Raw genomic sequence first — 20,719 nt, 5'->3', positions numbered from 1 at the left:
TCCGTCCATCCAGGTAAACTTACATGTGAAATAAATAAATCTAAAAAAAAAAAAAAATAGTGTGCCGAGGATGCTGTATGTCAGCGGACTTCCTCTAACACTGAGTGTAAGCTTCACAGCTGCCACCAGAGGGCAATGTAGAGCAAAAGCCCTCACCAGCTGCAGTACCTCCACCGCGGGCTGCTCAGCATAGGCAAAAACTAACCTGTTTTAAACAATCCAGTCTCAGGTGTTCTATTACAGTGACCCCAGACAGCCACCATTTGCATTTCTGGGCCTTGCTCTTTCAGGCAGCATTTCCAGAAGCTGCACGAAGCCTGTGTGGTATTACAAAGGGTTGTGTCCTAGTGCGCTTTCCATTGCTATGATAAACATCATGACCTTAAGTGACCTGGGGAAGAAGGGGTTGATTTCATCGTCCGGTGGCAGTATTTCATGAAGAGAAGCAGAGGTGGGAAGGAGGAACTGAAGCAGTGGACACGAAGAAACACGGCTGACTCCCCCATGGCTTGCTCAGCCTGCTTCCCTATACAACCCAGGAACACCTGCCCACGGGCAGCACCGCCCCCAGTGGGCTGGGCCCTCCCACATCAATCATTAATCAAAAAAAATGCCATCCAGCGGTGGTGGCCACACACTTTTAATCCCAGCACTCAGGAGGTGGAGGCAGGTGGATCTCTGAGTTTGAGACCAGCCTGGTCAACAGAGTGAGTTCCAGGACAGCCAGGACTATTGCACAAAGTAAACCCTGTCTTAAAAAATACAAAATAAAAACAAGAAAAGAAAGAAAAAAAAATACCTCCACAGACTTGCCTCCAGATTGATCTAATGGAGGAGGCATTTTCTCAATTGAAGTTCCCTCCTCCTGGACGACTACAGTTTGTGTTAAAGTTGACAAAACCCTGCGCAGCGCAGATGGGCATAGGCCGAGACTCCAGTTGCGTTTCCCTAGTCCAATGCTCAAACGCAGAAACAACGCTGTCGGTCTCCATGGTTGTTTTGGACCAGGCGGGCCAGGAGAGCGAGAGCAGAGGCAGTGCCCTCCCTCAGAGATGGAGTTGAAGCCTGCCAATGGGAGGGAACTAATCTCGGGACCACCTTCCACTCTTGAAATGACTGCGGATCTCTAAAGGTTTTGGTCACAGGAGCTGGGGGCACTAGACCCCATGACCACGTTAGAAGGGAAAGCAAGTGTTTCCCAGGCTGATGGCACACACACCTGTGATCCCGGCGCTCAGGAGCATTGCAAGTTTGATGTCAGGTGGGCTGTCTCAAAGAAAACAAGACATTTTAAATAATATTTATGGAAAGCATACTTATTATTTTTAAGAGTTAAATTAACATTTTTTCCAAACTGAGAAGGAGCTCCCTCGGGCATGCCTTTGCCCTGGGAGGCGATGAGCCTCCTCCCACCGAGCACACGACTGGTGAACGCGGGGCAGGAAACCACGGGCAGCAATAGAAGGTGCTGCCTGGTTCTGTTCTGTTGTTACCACGGGTGAGGAAGCAAAGCAGGGGCCTCTTGCCTCCGGGAGGGAAAGGCGCAGAGAGGCCTGGTGATAGCATCGTGTGTCTGTGTCCTGGGCATCAAGACCCCTAAGTACAGCAGGCTTGGCGATCTCTTGAAAAGGCTTCTCAATCAACCAGATACTCTGAGTCGGGCACCCAGGCTGCAAAGTCAGCCCCACGCGCTTGCTGGCTGCATCATCACCGGACAGACACATCCTGCTGAACATCAGAATCCCACGGGGACCGTTAAAGGACTTGGATGCGAGTTCCCCATCTCCAGGGATGCCTGACTGAAGGTGGCCCAGGCCTGGGAATAAGCAGCACTGAGATTTCCCAGCCGGCAAGCCTAGCCCTCCCTGTCAGTTCACCACAGCGACCACAAGATGGTGCCCTCTTCATAGGAAATGGCTGGTGTCCACCAACCCGAGCAACTATTTCTGTATTAGGCTGTGCTGAAAGGATTTGGATTTAAGGCATCTCAGGGAGCCCTGCGTCCTTGAGTGCGGCTCCAATGTGTGTCTTAGCAACTCGGCTCTGATTTTGTGGTTTTCTGGCCTCAGTTTCCCTGACTGTAAAATGGGGATAATAGTACCTGCATCTCAGAAGAGAGTCGCAAGGAATAAATGAGCTTTTTTTTTTTAAATTTATTAAAGATTTCTGCCTCCTCCCCTCCACCACCTCCCATTTCCCTTCCCCTCCCCCAATCAAGTCCCCCTCCCTTATCAGCCCGAAGAGCAGTCCGGGTTCCCTGCCTTGTGGGAAGTCCAAGGACCTCCCACCTCCTTCCAGGTCTAGTAAGGTGAGCTTTTTAATGAAGAATTTAGCACTGATAAGTGCCGTATGACTGTTTAATAAGTAAATGTGAGCATATCTACTTACTCCTGTTAGATACAAAGATTGTAAACTTCCATTGTTGTCACACTTGTAAGTACCAGGGCGAAAGCAGAGCAAGGTGGGGAGAGAGAGATTTCAGAAAGATCAAAGCATTTCCTTATGATAAAAATGGGAAACCCCACCGAGAATGCTTAAATGTGATTCAGCAGTACTTACTCAGAAATCGGTCAAAATTATGTAAGTCCCCATGTTATAGATCTCATGGTTGTCACCAGCAAATGAGCTCATTTCATGGTCTGTTGTTTTTGTTTTGTTTTGTTTTTTAATCACAAGAAGAAAGCAATGAATTAAGTTTTTCTTTTTCTAAGAAAAGTTGTCCTGTTTTTTCCCATTTATTTTTTGTCAAGTTTGGGGTGGGAGGTGAGCTAGGAGGATGCTGAAGCACCTGGCACTTCTGGAGGTGAGCTAGGAGGATGCTGAAGCACCTGGCACTTCTGGAGGTGAGCTAGGAGGACGCTGAAGCACCTGGCACTTCTGGAGGTGAGCTAGGAGGATGCTGAAGCACCTGGCACTTCTGGAGGTGAGCTAGGAGGATGCTGAAGCACCTGGCACTTCTGGAGGTGAGCTAGGAGGATGCTGAAGCACCTGGCACTTCTGGAGGTGAGTTAGGAGGATGCTGAGGGCCCTGGCACTTCTGGAGGTGAGCTAGGAGGATGCTGAAGCACCTGGCACTTCTGGAGGTGAGTTAGGAGGATGCTGAAGCACCTGGCACTTCTGGAGGTGAGCTAGGAGGATGCTGAAGCACCTGGCACTTCTGGAGGTGAGCTAGGAGGATGCTGAAGCACCTGGCACTTCTGGAGGTGAGCTAGGAGGATGCTGAAGCACCTGGCACTTCTGGAGGTGAGCTAGGAGGATGCTGAAGCACCTGGCACTTCTGGAGGTGAGCTAGGAGGATGCTGAAGCACCTGGCACTTCTGGAGCCAGGCCTCCTGGCCTGAGTCTCGGGTGAGTAGAGCCTTCGTTCCACTGTAATGCTTGCTGGCATCTCATCTCTCAACCCACGTGCTGAGCACTTCCAGTGAGAACATGGGTTCCTGATTGTCCTGCAACCCCAGAGGAAAGACTGGAGAGCTGGGAATGTCACAGATCACAGCTGGAAGAAAACTAAAGTGAGGCTTCCCAGTTGGGGTTGTTAACATGCTGCACTTGGGTCTTAGAAGTGGGGTGCCCCTAACTAAAAAGTGAAGCCCTAAGGTGTTCCACAACCTGGAACTTTTGATATACTGACTGATAGGCCAAGTGGAAAATTCCATGTCTCACCTCATGTCACCATCAAAATGCAGGCTCAGGGGCTGGAGAGATGGCTCAGCAGTTACACATCTTCACACAGCCTAAAGGAATATTCCACAACCCCCATCTTTTCCTCTTCCACCTGCGTGTCCTTCCGAAGCTCCGCACTGAAGACAAGCTCCTCCAGCAGAAGCCCACCCCGCTGCCATGTGCACAGGGTGCTGAGCTCTCCCACTGGAGTCTCCAAACAAGCTTTCACGGTCCAAACCCGGACCGGAACAAAGAACTGGAGTGGGCACTGTGCCACCAACACCACACACTCAGGGAGTTTCCTTTTCTGTCAGTCCCCTGTCCATCTGTCTGTCCATCCATATTGTCTTTTTATTAAAGGTAAGAAAAAAGAAATGTGAAAAGCAAACGGTAAGTTTTAGAACTGGGTTGTGCCTGGGTGAGACAGCTCAGTGGTGGAGTACTTACCTGGCATGGGGAAGGCCCTGAGTTTGGTATCCAGAACCACAAAAATCCATCCATCTGTTCACCTACCCATCTATCCACCCATCCATCTGTACACATATCCAACCGTCCACACATCCACTGACACATCCATCCATCCATCCATCTGCCCGTCCGTCCGTCCATCCATCCATCCGTCCGTCCGTCCGTCCATCCATCCATCCATCTGCCCATCCATCCATCCATCCATCTGCCCATCCATCCATCCATCCATCCATCCATCCATCCATCCATCCATCTGCCCGTCCGTCCATCCGTCCGTCCGTCCGTCCGTCCGTCCGTCCGTCCGTCCGTCCATCCATCCATCCATCCATCTGCCCGTCCGTCCGTCCATCCATCTGTCCGTCCGTCCATCCATCCATCCATCTGCCCATCCATCCATCCATCTGCCCATCCATCCATCCATCCATCCATCCATCCATCCATCCATCCATCTGCCCGTCCGTCCGCCCATCCATCCATCCATCCATCCATCCATCCATCCATCCATCCATCCATCCATCCATCCGTATGTATGTATGTATGTATATGCATACACTGTTATACCACATTTAACTTTTAGGACACCCTAATTCAAACTTTTTTCCATGCTTAGGTACCCCACTCATCTATCTGCTTGACATAAAAGAGTTAATATCCAAAACAGAATGGTGAGGACAGATTATTAGATGACAAGTAGCCTCAAAGAACCCATTTACAATGACAGGTATGTGATTATTAGACTACTCTCCCAAATAGTTGATTTTCATATCTGGGGGTTTCAGGGTTTTTCTTTTCTGAAGGGGATTAAAAAGATCTTTTTAAAATTATTTATTATGTGTATGTGTTGAATACAGGCTTAGTGAATAGACTTAGAAAATAACACTGAGAATCTGATTTTCTCCTTCAACTGAGGGTTCCGACCCACATTGTCAGGGTTGTGCAGCGAGCCCTTTGGTCTGCTGAGCTATCTCACTGGCCCAGGGTTTAAGATTATTCTTCTTTTTTAAAAATAATACTTATTTTTACAGTTTATGTATATGTATATTTACCTCTGTGTGTATGTGGTGGGACATGCGCATGCGGGTGCCCCTGGGGGCTGGAAGATTACATCAGATCCTTTGGGGTTGGAGTTACAGGTGGTTTTGAGCTATCTGACATGGATGCTAGGAACTGAACTCTGGTCCTCTGAGAGATCAGCAAGTGTTCTTAGCTGCTGAGCCATCTCTCCCACCCTTTAATAACTATAAGCCAAATCCCCTTTTGTGATAATATTTAGCAAAGACAGGTTTTACTTAAGTGACTCAGACAAACTCAGTGAGGGAGAAATCAACTTTTATTTACGGATCATCAAGTGTTCTCTCCTGTTTCCCCGCGAGGTCCAGCTCTGCAGACTCAGCATCCAGGGCGGGCAGTAAACTCTGCAGTGAGAGTGGGCGTGGCTGACACAGTAGGGCACCTGGGGTGATGGGGTTCACTCTGCTACTGGTATGGCTGTGGCTCTGCCTCCTCCGGTGGCTCCAACAACACATTCCTGGTACCTGCCCTCCTTGGCTAGCAGTGGGGAGACCTGCCTGGTAGCTGGAACTTTCCACTTGTTCCTTCCCTGACAGTTTTGTGATCCATGTCCTCATTGACCAGGTATTGCCTGCTAACCTGGATCTATGGGTAACACAGATTCTCTCTAGCACAGAGGAAGCCACAAGGTCTGGAGGTGACCGCAACTCGTAACCGACCAACAAACAGGAATACGAAGGCCGATGTAAAATGCTGTCCCCTTCAGTTTCCAAGGTGCGGCCTGACTGGAGGTGCCCGGGCTGCTGCACTTGCTGCCTGCATGTGTGCAGGTTCAGTCAGGTGCAGCATGTCAGGTTCTACAGTAATCTTCAGGAGCCATGATTCATTTTAGATGCAGAAAGCAGTCCAAATAAATGGGCAAAACGTGGATCTACAAAGACGGGACCTCCGGGTCCTCGTCCACCGCCTCAGGTGACCAGAGTCTGCAGGACAAAGTGCAGTCGGTGATGAGGAGATGATGTCGTCAAGTCTCGCGCAGCCTTTACCAGTCGCCTGTCTTTATTCATGTGACAGTGACCTACTTCTTGCTTCTGTCCCCTTCGATCCAGTACTGCTCAGTTTGCATCTCTGTGAGCCGGGAAATGGTGCGCTGGAATGCGAAGATTTCCTCCTCCCCAGTAAACATGGAGAGGCCTGCCGAGTCCTGAGAGCAGGCAGAGCAGACAAAGCGAGGCCCAGTGAAAGCGGGTCCCTGCAAACCCGGGCTGAGAAAACCTCCAGGCTTATCTTTGGCTGAGAAAACCTCCAGGCTTATCTTTGGTTGAGAAAACCTCCAGGCTTATCTTTGGCTGAGAAAACCTCCAGGCTTATCTATTTAGATCTTTTTTTTTTCATACACAATCTCTTAAATGAGACTAAAATGTTAATTGATCTAAACTAATAGGTAATTAATAGAACCAGGAAGAAAAAAATATATCTGATCAAAGCTGAAACAGAAACGAAAAGATTCTACTCAAAAGGAGGTTCTCTGCAAACTCCAAAGGAACATGCTGGAAAGAAAGCTCTCTCCAAAAGTAGCTAATGGCAAAAGTGATTTTTGCTAGGCATGGTGACTTACCCTATAATCCTAGAACTCCACAGGTGAAGACTGGAAGGTGCAAGTTCAAAGTTAAAACCCCCAAAGAAAACCAGCAGTTGTGGAAAGTTAGGAAGCCCGGGGACAGATTCCTGGAGAGCCTTTTCTAGACTGAGTGACTGGAAAGTCCTGTGGGTTCTGACTCTGCAGAGCCTGCCTTAAATCTGGCTTTGCAAAGACTGGAGCCACTTTTGGTCCTTAGCTACTGGAATATTGGTAACCTTGCTGAGGGGTATATTGGGGACGCCTCCCGCTGCGAAGCCAGACAACACCCTGGGCCTGAAGACATCAACATAAGCTTGTGGATGCGAAGACTTTCTTTCTCTGCTTGGGGGGTTTGCTCTTAAGTTTTTGTTCAGAGAAAAGTTCAATGCTCCTAAACCCATCTTCCCTAAGCCCATCCTCCCCAAGCACATATTCTCCAAGCCCATCTTCCTCAAACCTATCCTCCCCTAAGCTCATCCCCGTCTTAGCCCATCCTCCCTAAATCCATCCTCCCCTAACCCTATCTTCCCTAAGCCCATCCTTCCTCAACCCATCCTCCCTAAGCTCATCCCCCCTTAGCCCATCCTCCCTCAATCCACCTTTCCTAACCCCATCTCCCCTACCTAGTCACTGTGACTCTAGGACCCTGAGGTCACATTCTCTGGTTTAGCCATGCTGGGTCCCAATCTGCAGCCTGACTCTTACAGAAAATTTAAAAGCCTGTGATGGGAAGCTGGTTAGACTGCCTAGTTCCTCAGGTGCACTGACAGCACACAGGGACTGCTCTTTGAGAGCCAACATTCCCACGATGCCCACATTGGGGTTTAGGTAGCTATTCCAACACCACTGAGGTCTGAGCGTTGTCTTTCCGAACTCTCCATTCTGAAATCTTAACCCCCAAAGGAGCGACACTAGGTGACAGAGCCTTAAGGAACTAAGTAGATCTTGAGAGTGGGTCCCCAAGAATTGGATTGATGTCTTCATTAACAAAGGCCAGGGAGATCTTTCCCTCCTTCCATCATGGGAGCTCTGACTGCGGAACTGGGAGAAGCAGCCTGCATGGTGGGTAGGCCACACATGTCGCAGTGTTCCGTCACAGCGGCCTGAAGACTAACACACACAACGCAATCACGTTTAAACGTTAATCTTTTGAAAGCATTATTGGACCCCTTCTCTCAAACTCTTAGGATGAATAATGTCGATTCAAGTCAACAAGAATTCACCGTTGGACCTAGACAAATGCAACCCCATTCTTGGGGTCAGTGTTGAAATTTATTTTTTTGAGACTTAATTATTTTTTATTTTACATGTATGGGTGCCTTGCCTGCATGTATGTCTATGCACCATGTACATGCAGTTTGCATGAAAGCCAGAAAGGGGCATCAGATCCCCTAGAACCAGAGGTACAGATGGTTGTTAGCTGTCATGTGGGGGCTGGGAATCGAACCTCGGTCCTCTGGAAGAGCAGTCAGTGCTCTTAAACTGCTGAGCCATCTCTCCAGCCCCAGTTGAACTTCTGACTAATAGTTGACAGCTGATCAATATACCCCATAACGCTCTCACAGAAGAAGGGAATGCAGTCTCCTCTGCTTGGCCTGGGATGAATTCAGAGTCCAAACTCCAGAAAAACCCAGACCACGTCAGTGTGTTTCCTACAGAGAACCCGGAGGCTAGCACAGAGAAGTGTTCTGCAAATGTTTGCTTAATGGAGAGTCTGGCAAAGAGCCATGGGTTTCTTTCTTGTAAGTTGGGACTTGCTAGGTTCTCTGCAGGACTGTTTCTGCTATGTGACAATGAAGCATGGGCCTACACACTCAATCGGGCCTCTAAGACCAGACTCTCTACATGTGCCAATGCTGAGACAAAGTCAGCTAGACAGCATCAACTCAGTGGTTCCTTCTGCAGAATGTAGTGTGTGTCAAACCCCAAATCATCAAACCATTTCATAATAAAACGAAATCATGCTAATACCACCTACCTGGCTCAGCCCCAAATCATCCATCAGTATTCTGCTTTGCTCTGACTCACTGTCATGGTGTTGATGCAAAAATAAGCTTGAGATGGGGGTCTCTGCAGAGCAGATCATGCGCACCTGAACCGGGAGAAGGGGCACAGGGTCGGATGCCACACTCAGGCTGGAGGAAAACTCTCTCGCAAGATAAAGGTCTGTTTGTCACATAAGGAGCTTGGGGCTTGGCTTTTAAAATTGTCTGTGTTTTTTTCCGAGTAGTTTCTAGTGAACTAGTGGTTTGAAAACCACATAGCACTTCTCAACACATTTCTGCACATTTTAGACCACGCTGTGATTCAGACAGAAGAGGCTTTATACAGGGAAGCCCAGGCCTTTACACACAGGCCTATATACATATATATATAGGGAAAGAGCCATATACACATATATACAGGGTTATAGGCATAAACACATATACACAGGGCTATAGGCATAAACACATATACACAGGGTTATAGGCATAAACACATATACACAGGGTTATAGGCATAAACACATATACACAGGGTTATAGGCATAAACACATATACACAGGGTTATAGGCATATACACATATACACAGGGTTATAGGCATAAACACATATACACAGGGTTATAGGCATATATACATATACACAGGGTTATAGGCATATACACATATACACAGGGTTATAGGCATAAACACATATACACAGGGTTATAGGCATATACACATACACACAGGGTTATAGGCATAAACACATATACACAGGGTTATAGGCATATATACATATACACAGGGTTATAGGCATATATACATATACACAGGGTTATAGGCATATATACATATACACAGGGTTATAGGCATAAACACATATACACAGGGTTATAGGCATATATACATATACACAGGGTTATAGGCATATACACATACACACAGGGTTATAGGCATAAACACATATACACAGGGTTATAGGCATATACACATATACACAGGGTTATAGGCATAAACACATATACACAGGGTTATAGGCATATACACATATACACAGGGTTATAGGCATAAACACATATACACAGGGTTATAGGCATATACACATATACACAGGGTTATACGCATAAACACATATACACAGGGTTATAGGCATATACACATATACACAGGGTTATAGGCATAAACACATATACACAGGGTTATAGGCATATACACATATACACAGGGTTATAGGCATAAACACATATACACAGGGTTATAGGCATATATACATATACACAGGGTTATAGGCATATACACATACACACAGGGTTATAGGCATAAACACATATACACAGGGTTATAGGCATATATACATATACACAGGGTTATAGGCATATACACATACACACAGTGTTATAGGCATAAACACATATACACAGGGTTATAGGCATAAACACATATACACAGGGTTATAGGCATATATACATATACACAGGGTTATAGGCATATACACATACACACAGTGTTATAGGCATAAACACATATACACAGGGTTATAGGCATATACACATATACACAGGGTTATAGGCATAAACACATATACACAGGGCTATAGACATAAACACATATACACAGGGCTATAGACATAAACACATATACACAGGGCTATAGACATAAACACATATACACAGGGCTATAGACATAAACACATATACACAGGGCTATAGGCATATACACATACACACAGGGTTATACGCATATACACATACACACAGGGTTATAGGCATATATACATATACACAGGGTTATAGGCATAAACACATATACACAGGGTTATAGGCATATATACATATACACAGGGTTATAGGCATATATACATATACACAGGGTTATAGGCATATACACATACACACAGGGTTATAGGCATATATACATATACACAGGGTTATAGGCATAAACACATATACACAGGGTTATAGGCATATATACATATACACAGGGTTATAGGCATATACACATATACACAGGGTTATAGGCATATACACATACACACAGGGTTATAGGCATATATACATATACACAGGGTTATAGGCATAAACACATATACACAGGGTTATAGGCATATATACATATACACAGGGTTATAGGCATATATACATATACACAGGGTTATAGGCATAAACACATATACACAGGGTTATAGGCATATATACATATACACAGGGTTATAGGCATATATACATATACACAGGGTTATAGGCATATACACATATACACAGGGTTATAGGCATATACACATACACACAGGGTTATAGGCATATATACATATACACAGGGTTATAGGCATATATACATATACACAGGGTTATAGGCATATACACATACACACAGGGTTATAGGCATATATACATATACACAGGGTTATAGGCATATACACATATACACAGGGTTATAGGCATATACACATATACACAGGGCTATAGGCATATACACATACACACAGGGTTATACGCATATACACATACACACAGGGTTATAGGCATATATACATATACACAGGGTTATAGGCATAAACACATATACACAGGGTTATAGGCATATATACATATACACAGGGTTATAGGCATATATACATATACACAGGGTTATAGGCATATACACATATACACAGGGTTATAGGCATATACACATACACACAGGGTTATAGGCATATATACATATACACAGGGTTATAGGCATATACACATACACACAGGGTTATAGGCATATATACATATACACAGGGTTATAGGCATAAACACATATACACAGGGTTATAGGCATATATACATATACACAGGGTTATAGGCATATACACATATACACAGGGTTATAGGCATATACACATACACACAGGGTTATAGGCATATATACATATACACAGGGTTATAGGCATATACACATACCCAGCACCAAAACAACCACTCTGGATATTTGAAGAACCTAGATTTGCTGTCAGCCTTTTGAAAATCATTATTCAAGTAAATATATGAATACTTTAAAACAACATGTTGACTTTAGGGACTACCATTCCCATTTTATTTCAATAAACTCTTTCAATCACAAATGACACTTTTCTCATTACTTAAGTGGAAATGTCCTGTTTCACAAATCTTCATGAATACATTCTAGAAAAATGTCTGCTTGATGCTCTCAATTTCTGAAACAAGATAATTTTGACTAAACTTTAAAGGAGATCCAATGTGTGGTGTAGCCAGAATAAATGCTAGGGTGGGTAGGTTGACTGCTCCAGCACACTGCCAGGCAATGCTTTTGCTCATCTGAGTAAGTGAGGAGGTGGGAGAGGACCGAGCGGTGGGCTGAGCAATGGGGGACAGATGTTCTTTAAGGCATTCCCAGCTGAGAGACAAACAAGGCGGGCCTTTGCCCTCTATTCCAATGCCACTTGCACATTTCCCCCATGAAGTCTTTGCCCTGTAAAAACAGTGATGCCCTCCAGCCTCTTGGACTGTACCCAGTGGGTGGAGACCTGCCATGAGGACAGGGCAGTGCCTCACAGCGATATGCCTGGAACCTCAACTCCCTGATCAGTGTCCATTTCTCCCGAGCCCTGCCCACATGGTCTTGCTGCAGGCCTCCAGCAGGCTTTCCTGGATCACCACACTGGAGCCCACAGGCTGCCTTCCACAGTCAGTAACAACCTTCCTCCATCCCAGGCTGTCCCTCCTGCCTTGTGCTGGAATCAGCCCACCATCCCCTGAACAGTATAAGAAGCACCTTGGGAAAATGTGAACGTGAGCTTCCGGGACCCATGACTGGTCCTCATTTGCTAGGGTGAGATGAGGCTCTGGAATCTGGACTATAAGTGGCTCTGATGGTTCTGATACAACCAGAGCACAGAGGGCTTCCCTGGGCTGCTCCCTGCTATCCCTGAACGTCAAGGCTCACGGTCCTCTCTCTGTGTCCCAGCGGCCGTCCTGAACTGGTAACTGAATGAAATTTCCACAGACATATGAGATTCATGTTGCTCAGACCCTGGGCCCTAGGAGCTATGACGGAAACCACAGCGTCTCAATTGCCATCGGCTTTGAGCCTAACACCTTGCTCAGGGTCACAGAGGTCACTGAATGAATGAGTAAATGAAACACTAAATTCCCATGGCTTTCCGTACATGTCTCCTCCCCTACAAAATCCCCTCAATTTTAGAATCACTGCTCTAATTCTGTGCAAATACGATTGAGGGAAAGCTCCAGTAGTTAAAAAAATGCTTACAGTAGTTTGCTGTGGAATAATCCTTCTGTAGACTGTAAATATGTATTACTCCCATTGGTTAATTAAAAAAGTTGATTGCCCTATAGCAAGGCAGAATAAGGCTAGGTGGGAAAGCCAAACTGAAAATGCTGGGGGAAGGAGGGAGCAAGATATGCTAGAGGACAGGTAAAGCCACGAGCCATGTGGCAATATATAGATGAAGAGAAGTGGGTTAATTTAAACGTAAGAGCTAGTTAGTAATAAGCCTGAGCTACTGGCCAAGCATTTGTGAATATAAGCCTATGTGTTATTTGGGACCAGGTGGGCAGGACAGGAAACATTCATTTACAGTACCTTTACTATGGGTATCTTCCTCTTAGAGGAAGTTTACACTGTGAGAGGGGCTCGCCTTGATTGTGAGTGCATTACCTGCCACGCTAGGTTCTTAGTACTTTATATAAACACCTCATCCTCACAAGCCCATACACATATCATTGTTACCTTTCTAGAGAAGGCAGACAATGCTCAGAAGCCAAGTCATTCTTTAGAACAGACAGCCTGGTGCCAGGGTCCACTCCTTAACTATTAGGCTACTACTACTACATTGCCTTCTGTGTGCAGGCAAAGACTCTGCACTGCCTCCTAAGACACAGGGATCAAAAATAGAGCAGCATGACGTCACCTGCTAGTGGCTCCTGGGGGAGGGCGGGGAGGGTGGAGCGAGCCGTTCAACAAGGCAAAGGGCTGTTCATCACTCTCAGACCCACCAGGTATTCAGATAACACAGGTGCACTGAGCACTCAGCCCTACCTGTGGGATGATGGGATGGAGCCTGCCACTAGCTGCTGCTATTTTTAATAGGAAGTGCACAGCATTCAGCTTGGACCAAATCTTGTTTTAAGCATTTTATATGGACCAACCTGTGTAGTCCTCACAACAACCATTTGAGGGTAGATACTGCTAGCCTCTATCTATAGATGGGGAAACTGAGGCACAGCAGTAAAAGAACTGGTACAGCCAGGATTCTGACCCAGGTCATCTGACTTCACAGTCCTGTGAAAATTGAGTCCATTCTTACCTTGTAGTCACAGAAGTTATCAATGAGAGTGAGGAATTGAAATGGAGTCCATCCTTACCTTATAGTCATAGAAGTTATCAATGAGAGTTATGAACCGTCGTGCTTGAGTGCGCTTTGCCAGAGAAAATTGTGGAATGTTTCGTACAAATACTGTATCAAAATTCTTTGATAATTCCAAATAGTCACTTGCTCCAAGTGGCTATAATTAAAACAAAGAAAGGGAGTTATGGTTTTCTTTAGACTCTTTTAATTTAAGAACTTATCACAGAGTGATTCAGATGGTGACTTTGGAGTGACTGAACCTGACAGCGCTGTTTTTGAAAGTAGGATGAGGATGCAGGCGTGGACAGAGTGGGTGTCTAGAAGGATGCGGGCGTGGACAGAGTGAGTGTCTAGAAGGATGCGGGCGTGGACAGGTGAGTGTCTAGAAGGATGCGGGCGTGGACAGGTGAGTGTCTAGAAGGATGCAGGCGTGGACAGAGTGGGTGTCTAGAAGGATGCAGGCGTGGACAGGTGAGTGTCTAGAAGGATGCAGGTGTGGATAGGTGAGTGTCTAGAAGGATGCAGGCGTGGACAGAGTGGGTGTCTAGAAGGATGCAGGCGTGGACAGGTGAGTGTCTAGAAGGATGCAGGCGTGGACAGAGTGGGTGTCTAGAAGGATGCAGGCGCGGACAGGTGAGTGTCTAGAAGGATGCAGGTGTGGATAGGTGAGTGTCTAGAAGGATGCAGGTGTGGATAGGTGAGTGTCTAGAAGGATGCGGGCGTGGACAGAGTGAGTGTCTAGAAGGATGCGGGCGTGGACAGAGTGAGTGTCTAGAAGGATGCAGGCGTGGACAGGTGAGTGTCTAGAAGGATGCAGGCGTGGACAGAGTGGGTGTCTAGAAGGATGCAGGCGTGGACAGGTGAGTGTCTAGAAGGATGCAGGCGTGGACAGAGTGGGTGTCTAGAAGGATGCAGGCGTGGACAGAGTGGGTGTCTAGAAGGATGCAGGCGTGGACAGAGTGGGTGTCTAGAAGGATGCAGGCGTGGACAGGTGAGTGTCTAGAAGGATGCAGGCGTGGACAGAGTGGGTGTCTAGAAGGATGCAGGTGTGGATAGGTGAGTGTCTAGAAGGACGCAGGCATGGACAGAGTGAGTGTCTAGAAGGATGCGGGCGTGGACAGAATTAATGGCTAGAAGGACACTTGCTGTTCCTCAACCTTCCCCGTTTGGTCTCCATCTCCAGGCCTTTACCCTGGCTGAGCCACCCACTGTTCAGGCATGGAGGGGTTCCAGGCTTTGAGTGGGGGAGTCAGCTCCTGCTGAGACGAGCTAACTGTGCCTGCTTTGAATATTCTTCCTAACTGGGCACTCTTGGCATATTAGAAGGTCTTTCTGTTCCTCAGCTGTCCCACGTGGGAGAAAACACAATAGCACAGTGGCTGGGGTCTGCCTCAGAGTCTAAACCACTTTTGTTGTTGCTTTTGCGAAAAGGGTCTATGTAGCCTAGGCTGATCCTCCTGCCTCAGCCTCCAGTGTCGGGTGTGCATCACTCTGCCTGGCTTGGTCATTTTCATGATTACTATTTTGAGCTCAAGTGATTTGGCTGAGTGGCTGAGGCCAAGTGAGCCGAGCAGGGAGAAATGTCATTCCTGATGGGAACTAAGTAATTTGCTCTACCCCTGCCCATAGCCAATCATTCAGAAGAGTACCATCGGGAAGGCCGGTTTTGTACGTCAACCTGACACAAGCTAAGTCATCAGAGGAAGGAGCCTCAGCTGAGGAAAGGCCTCCATGAGATCCAGCTGTAAGGCATTTTTTCTCAATTAGTGATCAATGGGGGAGGGCCCAGCTCATAGTGGGTGGTGCCATCCATGGGCTGGTGGTCTTGGGCTCTATAAGAAAGACTGAGAAAACCATGGGGAGCCAGTTAATAAGCAGCACCCCACTATGGCCTCTGCATCAGTTCCTGCCTCCGGGTTCCTGTCCTGACTTCCTTTGGTGATGACCAGTGATACGGAAGTGTAAGCTGAGTAAACTCTTTCCCTCAACTTGCTGTTTGGTCACAGGGTTTCATTGCAGCAACAGAAACACCTAGCTCAGACAGGAAGCCATGCACATTTGCCTGACATTGGGGTTACAGCAGGGACCTTGGGAGGCCATGAAAATTGCCACTCAGGGAAAACACTGCCCAGGAGGTACAGAGAACAGCCAATGGTGTCTTAGGGTAAGAGAGAATTGTACCCACAGCCCTACCGCTCCAAAGCTATGGTACTCTTTGGAAACAAGTTCGAATTGTCTCATCCATGAATCAGAAGCAGATGTAAAAAGAAAATGGAGAACCTCACACTCGTATGTGGTTCTTATAATTAAGCTGGCACTTTGTGCGTGGATGTGATTTTTATCAGCGCAAACGCACGCCCAGGGATGGCGTTCTCAGAGGCGCACGGGAGAGCTGAGGGCGCCTGGAAATCAGAATTGTGCCCACTCAGCGGTTTCACAGATTGCACGCCTTTGCCAGGAGGCTCTGCGTTTGCCATTAGCTGACACCCCCTCCCTATAACAGGAAAACAATTATATGCTCGCTCACATAAAGAAAATAAAGCATAATATAGGATCTCTTTCCTTTACAAACAATCACCGGGGGAATGTGAAGCTGCTCTTCGGTGTGCGCAGCCTGGGATGCGGACAGTGCTAATGGCCGCACCACAGGCCGCTGGTCTGCCCCACAGTTACAACGGGAGAGCCAGCGTTCTGTGTACTTTACCACATTAACACCCTGTGCTAGGCCATAGATAGCAGGATTCACTTTTTCTTTAGAAACAGCAGAAAGAAAAGCGAGACACACTAACTCGCTTTCCGGAGGAAGCAGCTCTGACAGCTTGGATTTAAAACATCAAGTGGGAACTTCTGCACTGGAGTGGAGCTCAGCAGGTGGAGTGATTGCCTCCCACGCAAAAGCCCTGCATAAAACCAGGCATGGAGCACCCCTGGGTCTCACTTCTAACTAATAAGCACCCGTGTAGCTTACCAGGACCAGGTCAAGGTCATCTGGGGCTATAAAGTGACCTTGAGGTCAGCCTGGGATACTGCCGATTCTGTCTCAAAAAAAAAAATTAAACACATGAAAACTGACCAGGAGGTGGTGGTGCCTTTGATCCCAGCAAGGGGAGGCAGAGACAGGTGGATCCCTGTGAGTTCAAGGTCAGCCTGTTCTACCGAGCGAGTTCCAGGACAGCCAAAGCTACGAGAGAGACTTTGTCTCCAAAACAAAAAGAAAACAAAGTGTGTTTTCTATTGATAAACGTTCTTCATAGCGGCTTTGTTGTTCAAGCGTCTACAAAGCAGCAGTCATGGGAAAATTCAGGACTGAGCCATTAGAAGCGATAAGTCTCATTTGACAGGACAATTGAGGGTTTGGAGATGTTGGTTCTGTTACTTGCAGTCAGGTGACCTTGGAAGATCTCTCTGAAGTTAGTGTCCTCATCTGGAAAAGGGATTCTATCTACAGGTTTGTCCCAAGGATGAACATCTCAACTGCAGAGTGAGCACTGGGAAATGCAGGTCGCTGAGTCACAGGGAGGACACAGCACTGCTCAGCATGCCTTATTCAGTGCACAGCAGTTACCCAGCGACAATTCAGTAGCCCTTTCCTTTCCTTAGATCCTGAGGTCAGGTAGCCTCAGAGAGAACACTGTCTGACCCAGACTGTCCTCCAAGAAGAGACTCTGCTCCCACATGTAGGTGACAAACAGCTTCTGAACCAGGCCCTGTGCTCCTTTCTTTGGTAAAATCATTAGCAACACACGGTGGGGGGAGGAGCGCAGACCCACACTATGCTGGTCCTAACTCTGTGTAGGAATGCTTAATAGTGTGGAATAAGTCAGTAAGGGGATATATTGATAAAATACGATCCAGCCAGGAGAGCAGGACAGTTCTTTGCTCTCCAAAGTAACACCACACACACACACACACACACACACACACACACACACACACACACACACAAGATCTCACTGTATGGCTCTGGAGGCTTAGAGTTTGCTCTGTCAATCAGGCTGGACTCAAATTCACAGAGATCCATCTGTTTCTGCCTCCTGGGTGCTGTAATTAAAGGCATGTACCTCCATGCCCGGCCACCTCAACTCTTTCATTACATAACACACAGAAATCTGATGTTTTCACTGAATCCCACTGAACAAATGGCATCATTTTTAATGTACCACAGCCATCGGTGAAGCTATAGGAGGCTATGTGTAGATAACGCTGCCACTTAATGCCTTGTTTTCTTTCTTTTTGATTTTATCTGCATTGGTGTCTCTCCAGCATACATGTCTGTATGAGGAGTCTGGATCCCTTGGAACTGGAGTTACAGACAGTTGTGAGCTGCCATGTGGGTGCTGGGAATTGAACCTGAGTCCTCTGGAAGAGCAGCCAGTGCTCTTATCCACTGAGCCATCTCTCCAGCCCCAATCCCTTTTTTTCTTACATTCAGTGTTTATTTTAAAAATAACTGAAAACGGCCATGTTCCTGGAGAAATGAAGAATACCTATGTGGGTGGTCCGAGCCCAGGAACGGCTCCAGGGGCTCTTGCGTGCTTGTCTGTACCCACAGTGCACTGTGATTACCCAGCTAGCAAGACATGAAACAGAGGGTATACCCACTTATCAACCTGGTAGGCTTTGTGATCCATGCATTAGAAAGAGGCATAAGACAGTTTAAGTGCTAGCTTAGGTCTCAACACGTAACGTTTTAACATACCTAGGTCAACTGCTGCAGAGGCCAGAGGCCGAGAACGCAGAAAGGGGCTAATTGTCTTGATGAGAACGCACTCTGGACCAACAAATGAGCAAATCTGACAGACGCCAAAGCTAGCCCAGCAGAGCCCAAAAGAATGTCCCAGCTGAGCAGGGCACTAGAGAACAGGAATATATGCTCACTGTTTTAATCTATGAGTTTTGGGGTGATTTATTATAATAGCTAAAGGACACATTCACTCATTAGAGAGAGTACTACCGAGTTCTGTCTTCTCATAGTTATTAACAAGTTCATCACATGTAGAAACATAGGATCTAGATTTTCCAGTTCTACACCACTGGTAAGGATATGTAAATATATATTCTGTGATTTACTAAATGCCATTTATTTCTGTATTGCCTTTGAATTTTTTTTTTTAAATTTATTTATTTATTAAAGATTTCTGTCTCTTCCCCGCCACCGCCTCCCATTTCCCTCCCCCTCCCCCTTGCCTTTGAATTTTTATGCCATAGTATATTTTTTTACCAGAAATAAAGTTTATGATTTGCTACACATGGGAGTTAAGTGGGAAAAAGTTAGCAAGCTATGCAGCATTGCAACAGAATGCAGGATGACTTGGAACAGATGGCTAAAATCAGAATGTCTCGAGGAAAGAACAAAACGGCATTAGGAGGGCACTGGGAAGACCAGAGACGACTGGAATACAAGCAAACCTTTAAGAGCCCTTCAACAGAAACACAGACGGAGGATCTGAATCAACAATTCACAGACAAAATAACCACAGAAAGCACAAGGGGTATAGATAAGTGAGCAGAGTCCGCACACACTCTAGGTCCGTAGCAGCCAAAGACTGGCAGGCTGTTTTCCTGTATCAGTCTTTCAAAAGAAAGTAAACTTCTGCTCCGTGCAGGCAAACACATAAGCAGGCACCCACCCCACTGAGGAGTAAGTGTGTTCACTTGTTCACGTTGTCCAGAAAACAGCGTGTCAGACTCAATGAAGAGCCCTTGACAAGGTGGAAACTTGACCCGGTCGCTGCACTCCTAGAAAACAGCTCGACAAAGTGACTGAGCCCCTACAGAGGCTCCGGGGTACTCAAGCTGTGCAAGCAGACGCAACCTTGGCATCTTGTGGGAGGGGTGAGTAACAAGGAGGCACGGGAACACAGCTGTTGCCAACAATGATGGCGGTCGGGAAACATATTTCATGGTACAGAAGCACACATGATAAAAGGCTGAGCAAAAAAAGCAAGTTTATAATTGTGTTAAAACGTCTGTTTTGCTCCAAATATTTAAGTAGGAAGGAGGCCATCAGTGAAAAGGGGTCAATTGCTGCCAGCTAATGGATTAAGAGCTTCATTAAAAAATATATTTTACAAAAGAGAAAAAAGTAAAATACAGTACAAAAGGGAGAATAAAACAGAAGAAATGCTAAGCAATGCTAAATATCTTTACTAATTCCTGTTTATAATTTTAACATCGTGTGCATGTGCATGTGTGTGCACGTGTGTCTGTGTGTGCAAGCATGTATCTGTATGCTCATGTGTGTGTCTGTGTGTGCATGTGTGTGTCTGTGTGTGCATGTGTGCACGTGTGTCTGTGTGTGCATGTGTGTGTCTGTGTGTACACGTGTGTCTGTGTGTGCATGCGTGTATCTGTATGCTCATGTGTGTGTCTGTGTGTGCATGTGTGTGTCTGTGTGTGCATGTGCGTGCCTTGCTGCATGCATATGTGTGTGTGCATGGATGTGTGTCTGTGCATGCTCATGTGTGTCTGTGGGTGCGTGTCTATGTGTTGCACATGTGTGTGTCCGTGCATGCATGTGTGTGCGTTCCTTGTGTCGGGGTCGATATATGGAGGCCAGAAGACAACCTGTGGAGTCGGTTCCCTCCTCCCACCTTCCATGATTTCACGGGGTCAGACTCAGTTTCCTGGCTTCCACAC

General features: G+C 46.5%; 1 protein-coding gene across 3 annotated transcripts in view; it reads right to left on the bottom strand.

The window, feature by feature from the left end:
- Positions 1-1,173: 1,173 nt before the first annotated feature.
- Afg1l (AFG1 like ATPase) overlaps positions 1,174-20,719 on the bottom strand; it is a 160,743-nt gene continuing 141,197 nt past the window's right edge. The window contains exons 11-13 of one of the 3 annotated variants that reach the window (XM_075944665.1): positions 14,097-14,237; positions 8,742-8,855; positions 1,174-1,266 (exon numbers count right to left, since the gene is read on the bottom strand). In XM_075944665.1, the coding sequence (XP_075800780.1) occupies positions 1,258-1,266; positions 8,742-8,855; positions 14,097-14,237 (264 nt within the window). In that variant the 3' untranslated portion in view covers positions 1,174-1,257. Of the gene's footprint in view, positions 1,267-5,442; positions 6,347-8,741; positions 8,856-14,096; positions 14,238-20,719 lie in introns of those variants that run through there. The other 2 variants (XM_075944655.1, XM_075944676.1) reach the window with 2 other exon arrangements.

Source organism: Microtus pennsylvanicus, chromosome 1 (genome assembly GCF_037038515.1).
Source record: "Microtus pennsylvanicus isolate mMicPen1 chromosome 1, mMicPen1.hap1, whole genome shotgun sequence".
Lineage (NCBI taxonomy): Eukaryota > Metazoa > Chordata > Mammalia > Rodentia > Cricetidae > Microtus > Microtus pennsylvanicus.
This window is presented reverse-complemented; position numbering and strand designations above follow the sequence as displayed.